This window comes from Penaeus monodon, chromosome 9 (genome assembly GCF_015228065.2).
Source record: "Penaeus monodon isolate SGIC_2016 chromosome 9, NSTDA_Pmon_1, whole genome shotgun sequence".
Lineage (NCBI taxonomy): Eukaryota > Metazoa > Arthropoda > Malacostraca > Decapoda > Penaeidae > Penaeus > Penaeus monodon.
This window is the reverse complement of record NC_051394.1, coordinates 44,101,795-44,114,294: the sequence shown is the minus strand read 5'-3', so window position 1 is coordinate 44,114,294 and position 12,500 is coordinate 44,101,795. Positions and strand designations below refer to the sequence as shown.

The window sequence follows — 12,500 nt, the reverse complement described above, 5'->3', positions numbered from 1 at the left end:
TAATAATAATAATAACAATAATAATAATAATAATAATAATAATAATAATAATAATAATAATAATAATAATGATAATAATAAAAAGATTATAATAAAAAATATTATTATAATGGTAATAATAATGATAATACTGCTACTACCACTACTAATACTACTAATAATAATAATGATAATAAAAATAATAATAATAATGATGATGATAATAATGCTACGCCAGTGGGTCTTTGTCTCTGTGCGAAACATGTGTTAACATGAAGGGACCTGGGTAAACATGACGCAGCTGGCTGTGAGCGGAGGGGCGGAAGAACAAGCCAAGAGAGACGCGGTTGGGTGCTCCTCCTGTGAAGACCTCGTGTGTGCCCTTGTGAACTGATAAACTTTGTGTTGCCCTATTATAAGCTGTATCGTGCAGTGTGACATGCCGGTTTCCCCCCTGTATTGTGCCTATAGAAAAGTGTACGGGTAAATAACTTGTGTAAATAAAGGAAAGACTGTCATTTTGTGTTTATTTCGTGCCCTGCCTCCTCACTTGGCGTTTCCCCTCATGGTGTTCTGGGACACCGTGGTGCGGTGCCTCTTGGAGCTGATCAGTGTTCACGACCCTGTGGATAGCACGCCGTCTGCCTAGCCTGCCTTGTGTTGGTGGCAGAGAGACGAGGCGGCCGGCATAACAAATGGTGTCAGAAGTGGGATTTGTGATATTTGATCAGTGAGAGCGCCGATTAATCATGTCGTCTAAAGATGGCGGCAGCCATGAGGGAAAGGAGGCTTTGACTGAGGCAGGCACGAGTGAGGTGAAGCCAAGCCAGATGGACCTGATCACTGCCATGCTGGCCGGTATGAGGGAGGAAATGGCACAAAGGGCAGAAGAGCAGGCACAGAGGGCACACGAGCAGGCGCACCATCTCGTCGAGATGCAGGCAAAGAAGGCAGAGGAACAGTTCTGCCGACTTGTTGAGGTGCTACAGAGCAATCTTGCATCTGTGAAGATGGAAACTCAGGAGTACACCGACAAGGCCTGCAACAGCGTGAAGAGTGAACTGATGGAGGAGGTGCAGACTCTGAAGGGCGAGGTTCAGGGCCTGAGGGAGGAAGTGAAGGCGGAAAGGCGGCGTCACGAGGTAATAATGTTGCAAGCAGAGAAGGCAGACGAGGTTCTGGCAAGAGATGCCAGAGTGTCAGATTTACTGGGGTCTGCCTGGGGTCCGTGGCAGGAAACCCCCGGGCCTCGCAGCGTCGTGTCGGAGCCAGTGGTCGCTGCAGAAGGCTGGGGACCCATCGGAACCGCTCCCTTGGGTATAGGTGGCGGCAAACTCGGACCCGGTCAACCCGCCTCGTTGCCTCCCTCACCCCCTTCCTCCCCCCCGGGCGTGTTAGTTCACGGCACGCGTTCTCCACCCTGCAACCCCTCGGCCTCCAGACATTCTGTGAGGCGTAAGCCAGCTGAGTACGACGGGAAGGTGGCCTGGGAGGCATATGTCGCCCAATTTGAAATGCTGGCATCTGCCCAGGGCTGGAGCCAGGAAGAGAAGGCCCTGCAGCTGGTAACAGCGCTAAGGGGCCCCGCGGTGGAAGTGTTGGGGCATCTACCGGCATCCCAACATGCCTCTTACACCAGCGTGGCGGAGGCTTTGAAACGCCGTTTTGAGCACCACCACCAGGCCGAGGTATATCGGGCCCACTTGAAGAAGTGGACTCGTGAGCGTGGCGAGACACTGTCCCAGCTGGCGTAGGATGTAGAGGCGCTGGTAAGGAGGTCGTACCCTGCGGCTGCGGAAGAGATGATCGTGGTCCTGCCCCGCAATTTCTTTGTTGACACTTTGCAGGACCAGCAGCTGCAAATCTACGTCAAGCAGGCACACCCTGAGAACCTGCAGGTGGCACTGGCGAGGGCCTTGGAGTTCGAGGCTTTCCTGAAGGCAACCAGTGGCCTAGGGCCAGCTGCTCAGCCCTGCCGTGACCTCCGGGGCCGGAAAGCTAAAGTGGAGAAGATAGCACTGAGGAAGGTGAGCCCGAGCACTTTTCAAGGCTTGTGTTGGGGCTGCGGTAAGGAAGGGCACAGACGTAGGAGGGTGCGGAGAACACGTCCTCTCAACCGGACGGATTCTGATGCCTTCCAGCAGTGCTGCAAGGACTGTGGCAGGTATGGTCACCATCTGAGTGCATGTCCTAAGGCTAAGGAAGTGGTACAGGCGGAAAACTCGGACAGGCTGGAGAAGGGGGTCGAAACCCAGCCGTTCTCGGTTCCCGGGCCCCGACTTGGGTAAGCTACCGTCGAACCAGCACGATGCAGGTGGAGGGCTCAATAGATGGGAAGCCATGCCGCCTGACAGTGGATACTGGGGCTGAGAAGACCCTAGTGCGGCCTGATATGTTGGCCACTATGCAACTTCCAGACGCACCACAGAGACTGTGTGGTGTCACAGGGCATTGTGTGCAGCTCAAGGGGCCAGTGGAGGCTCGTATTGGCGTGGGCAGCACGGTGCAGCGGCTGCCGGTGTATGTGGCCGATCTGGACGAGCACTGCTTGCTGGGCCTTGACTACCTGACGCAGAGTAAGGCGTGTGTCGACCTTGGACAGAAGCTGGTGAGGGTGCACGGTGAAGATGTGCCCTTGCTTCCAGAGGTTGGCTGTGCAGAGGTAGTTACGGCTCAGCGACTGCACCTTGCCCCCAGGACAGAGTCTAGAATCCGGTGTCGACTGTCAAGAGTGATGCGTGGAGTAGAGGGCCTCGTGGAGCCCATCCAAAACCTGCAGCTGGCTGATGGCGTAGCGGTTAGGCGGAGCCTTCTTGGACCAGGGGAGGGGTTAGTTACAGTGTTGGTAGCTAACTTCTCCGATAAGGCCCAGAAGGTGCCAGCTGGTGCAAAGGTGGGCACTTGTGAGGAAGTGGAGCGTCCAGAAGAGTCGTCGGGGAGCGAGGAGTTGGTTGGTGTGGGGCCGTTGCCTGACTTCCTCGAGGACTTGGCGCACCGGAGCGCCGCTAACCTGACGAAAGCACAGACAGAGAAGATGCGTCACACCCTGTCTCAGTATGCAGATGTGTTTAGCAGGGGTGACTTGGACCTGGGCCGCACAGGATTGGTGAAGCACCACTTTAACACTGGAAGTAGTTTGCCCATCAAGAGCCCCCCTCCCGTCGTATTGCACCAACCAGACGAGAAGAGATGCAGCGCACTGTCAGTGAGCTGGCGGCACAGGGGGTGATTGAACGGTCAGACAGTCCATGGTCATCAGCGGTAGTCCTGGTGAAGAAAAAGGATGGCACACAACGCTTCTGTGTGGACTACCGGGCGCTGAATGACATGACTATCAAGGACTCATACCCATTGCCGAGAATTGATGACACACTCGATGCATTGGTGGGGGCCAGGTGGTTCTCCACACTTGACCTGAAGTCGGGTTATCACCAGGTGGAGATGGCGGAAGAGGACAAGCCAAAGACTGCCTTTTCCTTCGGGCAAGGCCTGTGGCAATTCAACGTCATGCCCTTTGGTCTCTGCAATGCCCCTGGTTGTTTCGAGCGTCTGATGGAGAGGGTATTGGATGGCCTGCAGTGGAAGACGGCACTTGTCTACATTGATGACGTCATCGTCTTCGGGAGCACCTTCGAGGAGGAGCTGGAGCGGCTAGAGGAAGTACTACAGTGGTTGAGGAAGGCCAACCTCAAACTCAGCCCTAAGAAATGCTCGATGTTCCAGCATGAGGTGCCATTTCTGGGGCATGTAGTCAGTCAAGACGGTGTGCGCACCGACCCACAGAAGGTGGCGGTGGTGGAGAAGTGGCCAGTTCCCACCAATGTGGCGGAAGTCAGGAGCTACCTGGGCCTGTGCACATACTACCGCCGCCAGTGTAGCGGCTCCTCTCCACCGACTTACACGAAAAGGGGAGTGCTTCCAGTGGGACGAGGTGTGTCAGTCTGCATTTGACAACCTGAAGAAGGCCCTGATGGAAGCACCGGTCTTGCCCTATCCAGACCCGAAGCTCCCATACCTGTTGGACACTGACGCTAGTGTGGAAGGCATCGGGGCAGTTTTGTCACAGATAAAGGACGGGAAGGAGTATGTCGTGGCCTACTATAGTGCCAAGTTCAGCAGGCCTGAACGCAACTATTGTGTGACAAGGAAAGAGTTGCTGGCGGTGGTGGAGCGGTTTAACCGTACCCTTGCTCAACAGTTAGCCAAATATTGCAGGGAAAGTCAGGAAGACTGGGACGTCAAGCTGCCCGCCATGCTCATGGCCTACCGGTCTGCTGTGCATGAGGTAACAGGCTTCACACCTACCCGACTCATGTTTGGCCGTGAGCACAGGCTACCAGTGGATTTGGCCACAGGGCGGCCACCCGACGTGAACTTGCCAACTGTCACATCCAGCTATGCATTGGCACTGCAGGAGAACCTGGCGGAGGTGCACCGACGAGTGCGTGGCAAGCTCAAGGTAGCCGGCCATGCCATGAAGGAGACCTATGACCGGCGCATGAGGGAAGTGAGGTACAACATAGGTGACAGAGTGTGGCTGCATAACCCGCGTCGGAAGCGAGGGCTCTCGCCGAAGGCTACAGAGCCCCTGGGAGGGGCCATACACGGTGGTAGCGGCCCTCTCTGATGTTACCTATCGAATTCGCAGGGGGCGAAAACGACCGTCTGTTGTCCACGTGGACCGGCTGTGGCGTTACCATGGGCCAGGAAGCTACTCCTGGGGCCATGGTGAAAAAGAAGATGAAGTTAGCCCCAGTAGCAGCGATGAGGACGTAGCAGACGCTGACCGAGATGAGGACGAGCATTTGGACGGTGAGGGCGATGCAACAGACGTCAGTGGTGACCATGAGCCAGGTCTTGGGACAGGAGATACCCCTCTGGGTGCCACTGCCAATCTACCGCCGCCCACACCTCCTCCAGAGCGACCCCAGCGAGAGCGAAGAAAGCCGCGCTGGATGAAAGATTTTTTGTGTTTCTGAGAACTGATTTTATTTAAATTTTCTGTAGTTTGTTTCAGGTTTAGATATGTTAGAGCAGACGGGTCGTCTGCTTGATAGGGGGGGATAGTGCTACGCCAGTGGGTCTTTGTCTCTGTGCGAAACATGTGTTAACATGAAGGGACCTGGGTAAACATGACGCAGCTGGCTGTGAGCGGAGGGGCGGAAGAACAAGCCAAGAGAGACGCGGTTGGGTGCTCCTCCTGTGAAGACCTCGTGTGTGCCCTTGTGAACTGATAAACTTTGTGTTGCCCTATTATAAGCTGTATCGTGCAGTGTGACATGCCGGTTTCCCCCCTGTATTGTGCCTATAGAAAAGTGTACGGGTAAATAACTTGTGTAAATAAAGGAAAGACTGTCATTTTGTGTTTATTTCGTGCCCTGTCTCCCCACTTGGCGTTTCCCCTCATGGTGTTCTGGGACACCGTGGTGCGGTGCCTCTTGGAGCTGATCAGTGTTCACGACCCTGTGGATAGCACGCCGTCTGCCTAGCCTGCCTTGTGTTGGTGGCAGAGAGACGAGGCGGCCGGCGTAATAATAATAATAATAATAACAATAATAATAATTATAATAATAATAATAATGATAATAATAATGATAATGATAATTATTATTATTATCATCATTATTATTATTATCATAATTATTTTCATTATCATCATGATAATAATAACAATGACAATAATAATTTCCGTAAAATAGTATAGCTTCCCCTTAACCTTCATCTTTTATTATGCGAACTCCTCCGTCTTGGTCGAGTAAGCGATCTGCAGGAAGTAAACAAACATGGCTGTCTGTGTATCTGTCATCGGGAAGGAGGTTTGTATTATTTGGTGAATAATGTGCTTTGATTTTGAAGATCGTGATATTTAGTTTAAAGTTTTTAAGTTAGGATTTGTTAAAGGTTGTGTTAGTTTTGTAGGATTTGGTTTCGTATGTGTTGTTTTCCCGCTATGGTTTTGTTACGAGTCGCGGGGTTGTAAGTTTATGAAATTATACGATATTTGATGAAAGTGGTAAGTCATACTTTACTCATATTGTTACCAGAGGGTCAGCGTAATGTAAATTATTGTAAGAAGAAATATTGTTACCGTCACAGGATTCGAGACAACAGTACACAAAGCATAGGGTTGGCACTGCGCTAGTATCATGGTGGAACTGGATTTTAGATTAAAGATTTGTGTATATAAAGCCGTTAAAAAATCAAAGACGTATAGTGATATTAACAGAATACATTAATCACAAACAGGGAAAAGCAGGCATTGCTAATTACAAATTAATCATTATCACAAGTGGGTGGAAGTGTACAAACTACTTCACGTCATTTTGATTAATTAGGCCTATGCAGTCATTGTAGTCCTAGTATACATGATGAACAACTTTGAAAATTGTGAATGATCTCCTCTGGTTTAACCATTTTCTATTGTATCTTCTTTGTTTTCGATTTGCCAGGGAAATGCCATGTAAAAAAATTGTCACAGATTTCATCAAGGTAACCATTCTAAAAGTATCATAGATAATTAGTTTTACATTTTGTAATATAGATTTTATTAAATTGAATTTTATTTCAGCGGACCCAAACAAAATATGTCTTAGTGTATATCATGTTTGGCTTTACCTCTTTGCCTCTTTTGTAAATCATTATGAATCAGCCACAGTGACATTCAAAATGGGGTATCTTTTGTGTTCTTTGCCCATCATCAGTTTACCTCCCTGTTTGTCAGGGCAGTCCACATGTGTTACTACATGTAGGGCTTCCTACCAATTCCAGAAATTAGTTTGTTGGGATTAACCCAATTGATGAATGAGAGTGCATAAAATCATAATAAAAGATTCATTCTGGTGAATGATTCTCTGCAAAGAGTTAAGTTGATAATCAGAAAATAGGCCTGTTCATGTTCATCAGAGTAAAGAAAAACAAAAACTATAGGCTGAGTTAGTGTTGAGGCAACCTAAGTCAAAAGCACTTTGTAATTACATAATGTTCTTGCAAATGTAAGAGAGAGAGAGAGAGAGAGAGAGAGAGAGAGAGAGAGAGAGAGAGAGAGAGAGAGAGAGAGAGAGAGAGAGAGAGAGAGAGAGAGAGAGAGAGAGCCATTAGGGACCATTATAATTTTATTGAACTATTTTTGACACTTACAAGATGATACAAAAAGATGGCCAATCTATATTATGTGTGATACATCTTGTTTATTGCAGTAGTTAATCTGTGTGTTACTTCCTATTCATGTTTGCATCTTATACATGAGAAGCTAAACAGTTTTATAGTAGAATCTATAGCTTATACAGAGGAGGAAGTCATGATAACGATTAGATACCCATATTATAGATGCAGGTAGGAAGTTCACTATATATTGGTAAAATGCCCATTTGAAGGCATTTCTTAATGGTTTTATTTAAGTAAAGATATATAAATAACTATACACAATATACACCTTTAAATAGAGTTAGATTGTAATTCCATTGGTTTTATAAAATTTACAACTGTATATTCTGTCCTTTTCAGTGAATTACATTTATATATGTAAAGAGTAAGTCTTATTTTTAACAGTTATGCTTATTTGTGAATACCATCTTTTTTGTGAATCACATTTTTCTTCTAATAATCATAATGTTTAGAATATAGTTTAACTGATAATAAATGTTAAAATTACAAATTGAACAAAATGTTGAAATTCATACTAATAGTCATATTGATGACACCATGGTATATTGATAAATTATTCAAGAAAGTATTATGTATTTTTGTATGATACACTTTGTAATGAAAATTGTGTATTTATTTCAATATAGTATACCCTGTAATGGAAATCCAATATTTACTGTATAGAATAGAAATAGAAGGTTTATGCAACATCCTGTCTCAATTTAGCTTCATATGTTAGCTTCTGTTGTATAATTTTAAACTTAACTTGTATATCTCATTTTTCAGTTTATCCCATATTCTTTTTTCATGTTTCATAGTACTTTATCCAGTGGCTAACAGCAAGCGCTATTTCAGAACAGTCCCCTGTACATATGGGTAGGCAACGGAAAGGAAGAACTGCACCTCCACTACTTAGCCCACACTGCACTAGACGTCATACAAGAGAAAGTGTCTGCAGTTAACAAGACTCCAGGGGACACAAGGGAGTTGTACTTGGGTCTCCTCTATGCATCAGAAGAGTACAAAGTGTATCCTTTCACACTGGAATTTTCTTGAGAGTTAAATAAAAAAGTTTAATAAATTCATAACATTTTAATTTGGAAGATGAATCAGGGATATTGGTAAAAGCTTCCATATGTTGTGTTTTGATGCAAAACATTCTTGGGCATTGTAAAACAACATTTGTTATTGAAGGGGATGTAGATTGTCTGATAAGGACAATTTTTTCTGTATTTTTTTCATCAGAATCAGACAGATATTACCTAAAATGCTAAGCCATCCAGACGGATCGTTCTTCCATCTCTCTCTCTGTCTATATCTATATCTGTGTAGTTATCTAGCTATCTAAACGTGTTGTGTGTGTGGTGTGTGTGTGTGTGTGTGTGTGTGTGTGTGTGTGTGTGTGTGTGTGTGTGTGTGTGTGTGTGTGTGTGTGTGTGTGTGTGTGTGTGTTTTGTGTTTTTTTTTATTTTTTTTTTTGTTTTATTTTTTTTTTTTGTTTGTTTGTATTGTTGTTCGTGATATATAGTTATTTTATGGATAAAATGATTATCTATTGAGGGTGTTCTAGGGCGGTGTGCCGTGGGCTTTTTGCGAGCATGGCGTCTGTGATTGCGTTTTTGTATTGAGTATGTGTGTTTTTGATATTCATATCTTTAATCCATTGAAATTCTGATATAGATAGATTGATAAGACTCATAGTTATTTATTCTTATAGTTGTAAATAAATTGTATATATTTGAATTTGTATCACCCAAAGATTAGAAATTAATCACACTTATGCAATAATTTTGCATAAAAAAAACTATGGCACATGCTACAAAAACCCACATGGCAAACAACCCTCGGGGTAACAAGTAATTGAGCCAGTGCTTGTAGAAAGTGTATTATATTTTACGTTATGAAATTTGCCTGTTCTTAACCAAATACCACTGGCAAGGGCATTTATGTACTTGGGCTTTCTCTGTCCTTTATCTGCAATTTCTTGCAAATAGTTGAAATTTTTTCCTGTTGAATTTCAAGTTTAAGCTCCGTCCACACAGGCATGCCAACCTGTCCATTCCACTTGGCAACATGCATGCCGACATAAGTAAAACGGCAGATACTTCTTGTATTTTGTAACTCTTTATTTAGCCATTTACAGTGTATTTAAAAGATATTTTATAATGAAAAGCATGTGAAAGTGGTATAAGATTATATAGAAAGTTATAACGTTTATTTTTTGGCTCAGAAGAGTCCATAAAAGGTGATACAATTGACATCAAAGGCAGCATTGATAAATGGGGGATAAATAATCATTTGACTTACATTTTTCTTAAAACTCACAAGAATCTCACAAGATTTTTTTTTTTTTTTTTTTTCTCTCTCTCTCTCTTTTTTTTCTCTCTCTCTTTTTTTTTCTTTCTTTCTTTTCTTTTCTTTTCAATAAGAAACAAGAAATTACAGAGCAAAACACTTGAATTTGCTTACATTTTGATAGGCAGCAAGTGATCCTTCAAATAAAGCTCCAAAAATACTAAAATATTAAGGTTTCTTTTTGTTTTCCATATAGATAATATTAATGCTATATGATAATAATGATGATAACGACAATAATAATAGTAATGAGGATAATAAAAAATTATAGTAACAATACTATTACTAATTATTAATGTTACTATTTTCCATTATTATTATTATTATTATTATTATTATTATTATTATTATTATTATTATTATAATTATTATTACTATTATTGTTATTTTTTTATTATTATTATTATTATAATTATTATTATTATTATTATTATTATTATTATTATTATTATTATCCAGTTTACATCTTCAAACCCATCATGTATCAAGAGATTCCAATCAATTACTAATGAAATATATTAGGAATAGTCAACATATTTAATGAATAAATACATTACGAATGTACCATTTTTATTATGATTATCACTTGTCATTGTCATTGCTATTATCATTTTTATTGTTATTATCCTTTATTATTATCATTATCATTATTGTAATGATATAACATGGTAGGAATGTGGAAGCCAAGTACCTTATGCAAATGCAGTAAAGTAATTGATTTTAGAACAATGAAGTTATAAACCATAATCGATGGGTTTTTGGGTGTCTGCCCACAGACTTGAAATAATTGCAACAATTTGGCGCTGTAAATAAAGCCTCATGTTTTGACCACTGTGATGGGTTTTCTGATGCCTGACAGAGCTGATGCTCCGCCCACAGACTTGATATAATTGCAAATATTTGGCTCCACAGATAAACCCTCATGTCTTGACCAGTGTGAGTTTTGCTTATTAATTGTATCTTATATTGCTATTAGTAATGTCAGTATCATCATAATAATCATAATGTCTCTAATATTAACCCATAATTGACGGGTAGCATTCATAGTGGCCTGGGCCTCGCTGCCGGGGGCTTATATCGTCGCCCGAGCATGCGCGACCATTCATCCCAAATACCAGCATCCCATTCCGTTTCTTCGTAATACTACGAAGATATGTTGTATTTTCAATTTTCATTATTTTTTACAGTCTCTACTTGCCAAACTTCCTGATAAATCGAGACTGAAGGGTATTTTTGTTGTTATATAGACTCCATAGTTGATCATTATTCGGTCTATAGTCCGAATAAAATAAGCAGTGTGTGGCATCATGGAGTTGAAATTGTCGGTTTGTTGCATTTTTTTTGTTTGTTGCATGGTAAAAATGAGAAAGTGTTAGAACCGACTTAATCACACTTTCACTGGCAAAAAAATAATCTTTTGCCGTGATTGTAACAAATAAAAACTCATGGCATGTCCATGCATACTCTATGGCATGTGCGTACGTGCCCCCGGCAGATGGTCCCGCCATGCCATGGCATGTACATACATGTCACCCGTCGGCAATGGGTTAATTAGAGCATTCATATTGATAGCATTTGTAAAAGAAAAACATTTTTTTCCGTGAATTCAAGGAAAGGTGAAATTAATTGAAGTCACTAGGTCAGATTATTGACTCCTTGGTGGCTAAGCAATTCTGGAACCATCAATGTGCAGTGACATTTCACAAACCAGTACTACAATGAAAACTACATTTTCACAGCAACGTTGAGTTAACTATAAAAGAGAATTTTTAACCATGCTGTAACAGAACTAATCTTTCAAAACTACAGTATATCATCTATTAACCCTTTCCCGACAGGTAGTATTCATAGTGGCCCGGGCCTCGCTGCCGGGGGCTTATATCATTGCCCTAGCATGCGCGACCACTCATGCCAAATACCAGCATCCCATGCCGTTTCTTCGTAATACTACAAAGATATGTTGTATTTCCAGTTTTCATTATTTTCTAAAGTCTACTTGCCAAACTTCCTGATAAATCAAGACTGAGAGGTATTTTTGTTGTTATATAGACTCCATAGTTGATCATTATTCAGTCTATAGTCTGAATAAAATAAGCAGTGTGCGGCATCATGGAGTTGAAATCATCGGTTTGTTGCCTTTTTTTTTTTTTTTTTTTTTAAGTGTTAAAAACGACTTAAATCACACTTTCAGTGGCAGAAAAAATATATTTTGCTGTGATTGTAACAAAAAAATAACTCCTGGCATCTCCATACATACACCATGGTATGTACATACATGCCCCCGGCAGATAGTTCCACCATGCCATGGCATATGCGTACATGCCACCCGTCGGGAATGGGTTAATGAGGTTGAGGATATAATTGAAATAGTTGCAAACATTGACTGCCTTGGAGAAAAATTGTTCCCATGATGTGTAGACCTTTTGTATGATGAATCTTATCAGTATTTAAGTATTTCTCATCCATTTTAATCATGAGTTACCAGGCATAGAACTTTGTTTAATTAATGATGTAGCAAAGCCTAGAGCTGTTAAAGTGTGGCCTTGTCATTCATCTTGCCACTGTAAAACTGAAGAATTTGAAGTAGCATATGTGTAGAATTGGTGCAGTCTTGACCAAAAGCAGGGTCAGTTGGCTGTGCTTACTAAAATGCCAGTACCTGCCTTAGGAAGATGGGTGCAAATAAATTATAAAAAAGGAGTAATGTATGTATTGCATTACACCAATGTATTTTGTATACACTTCTATTGCACTCTCTCCATTCCTCTCATTTTTTCATTTTGTCTCCAGTCTTTTCTCTCTTTCCCTGCTGCTCTGCATCTTCCTCTCCCACTGTCTCTCCCTCCTTTTCTTCCTTCATTCATTCCTTCTTTTTCTTTTTCTTTTTAACTTGCTTCCCACATCATTTTCTCTCTTCTTCTCTCACCTGTCTTCTTCTTATCCTAGTTTCTTCTTCATCTTGACTCAGAATGAACATCACTGTTCTCAGCATGAATGACCTTGCTCCACCCACTCCAAAAGTA

General features: G+C 42.6%; 1 protein-coding gene across 1 annotated transcript in view; it reads left to right on the top strand.

Annotated features, from left to right (window-relative positions):
- The first annotated feature begins 5,722 nt into the window (after positions 1–5,722).
- Positions 5,723–12,500, top strand: part of LOC119577197 (trafficking protein particle complex subunit 2-like protein) — a 14,544-nt gene continuing 7,766 nt past the window's right edge. The window contains exons 1-2 of the mRNA XM_037924927.1: positions 5,723–5,795; positions 7,978–8,150. Of these exons, the coding sequence (XP_037780855.1) occupies positions 5,763–5,795; positions 7,978–8,150 (206 nt within the window). The 5' untranslated portion in view covers positions 5,723–5,762. The remainder of the gene's footprint in view (positions 5,796–7,977; positions 8,151–12,500) is intronic.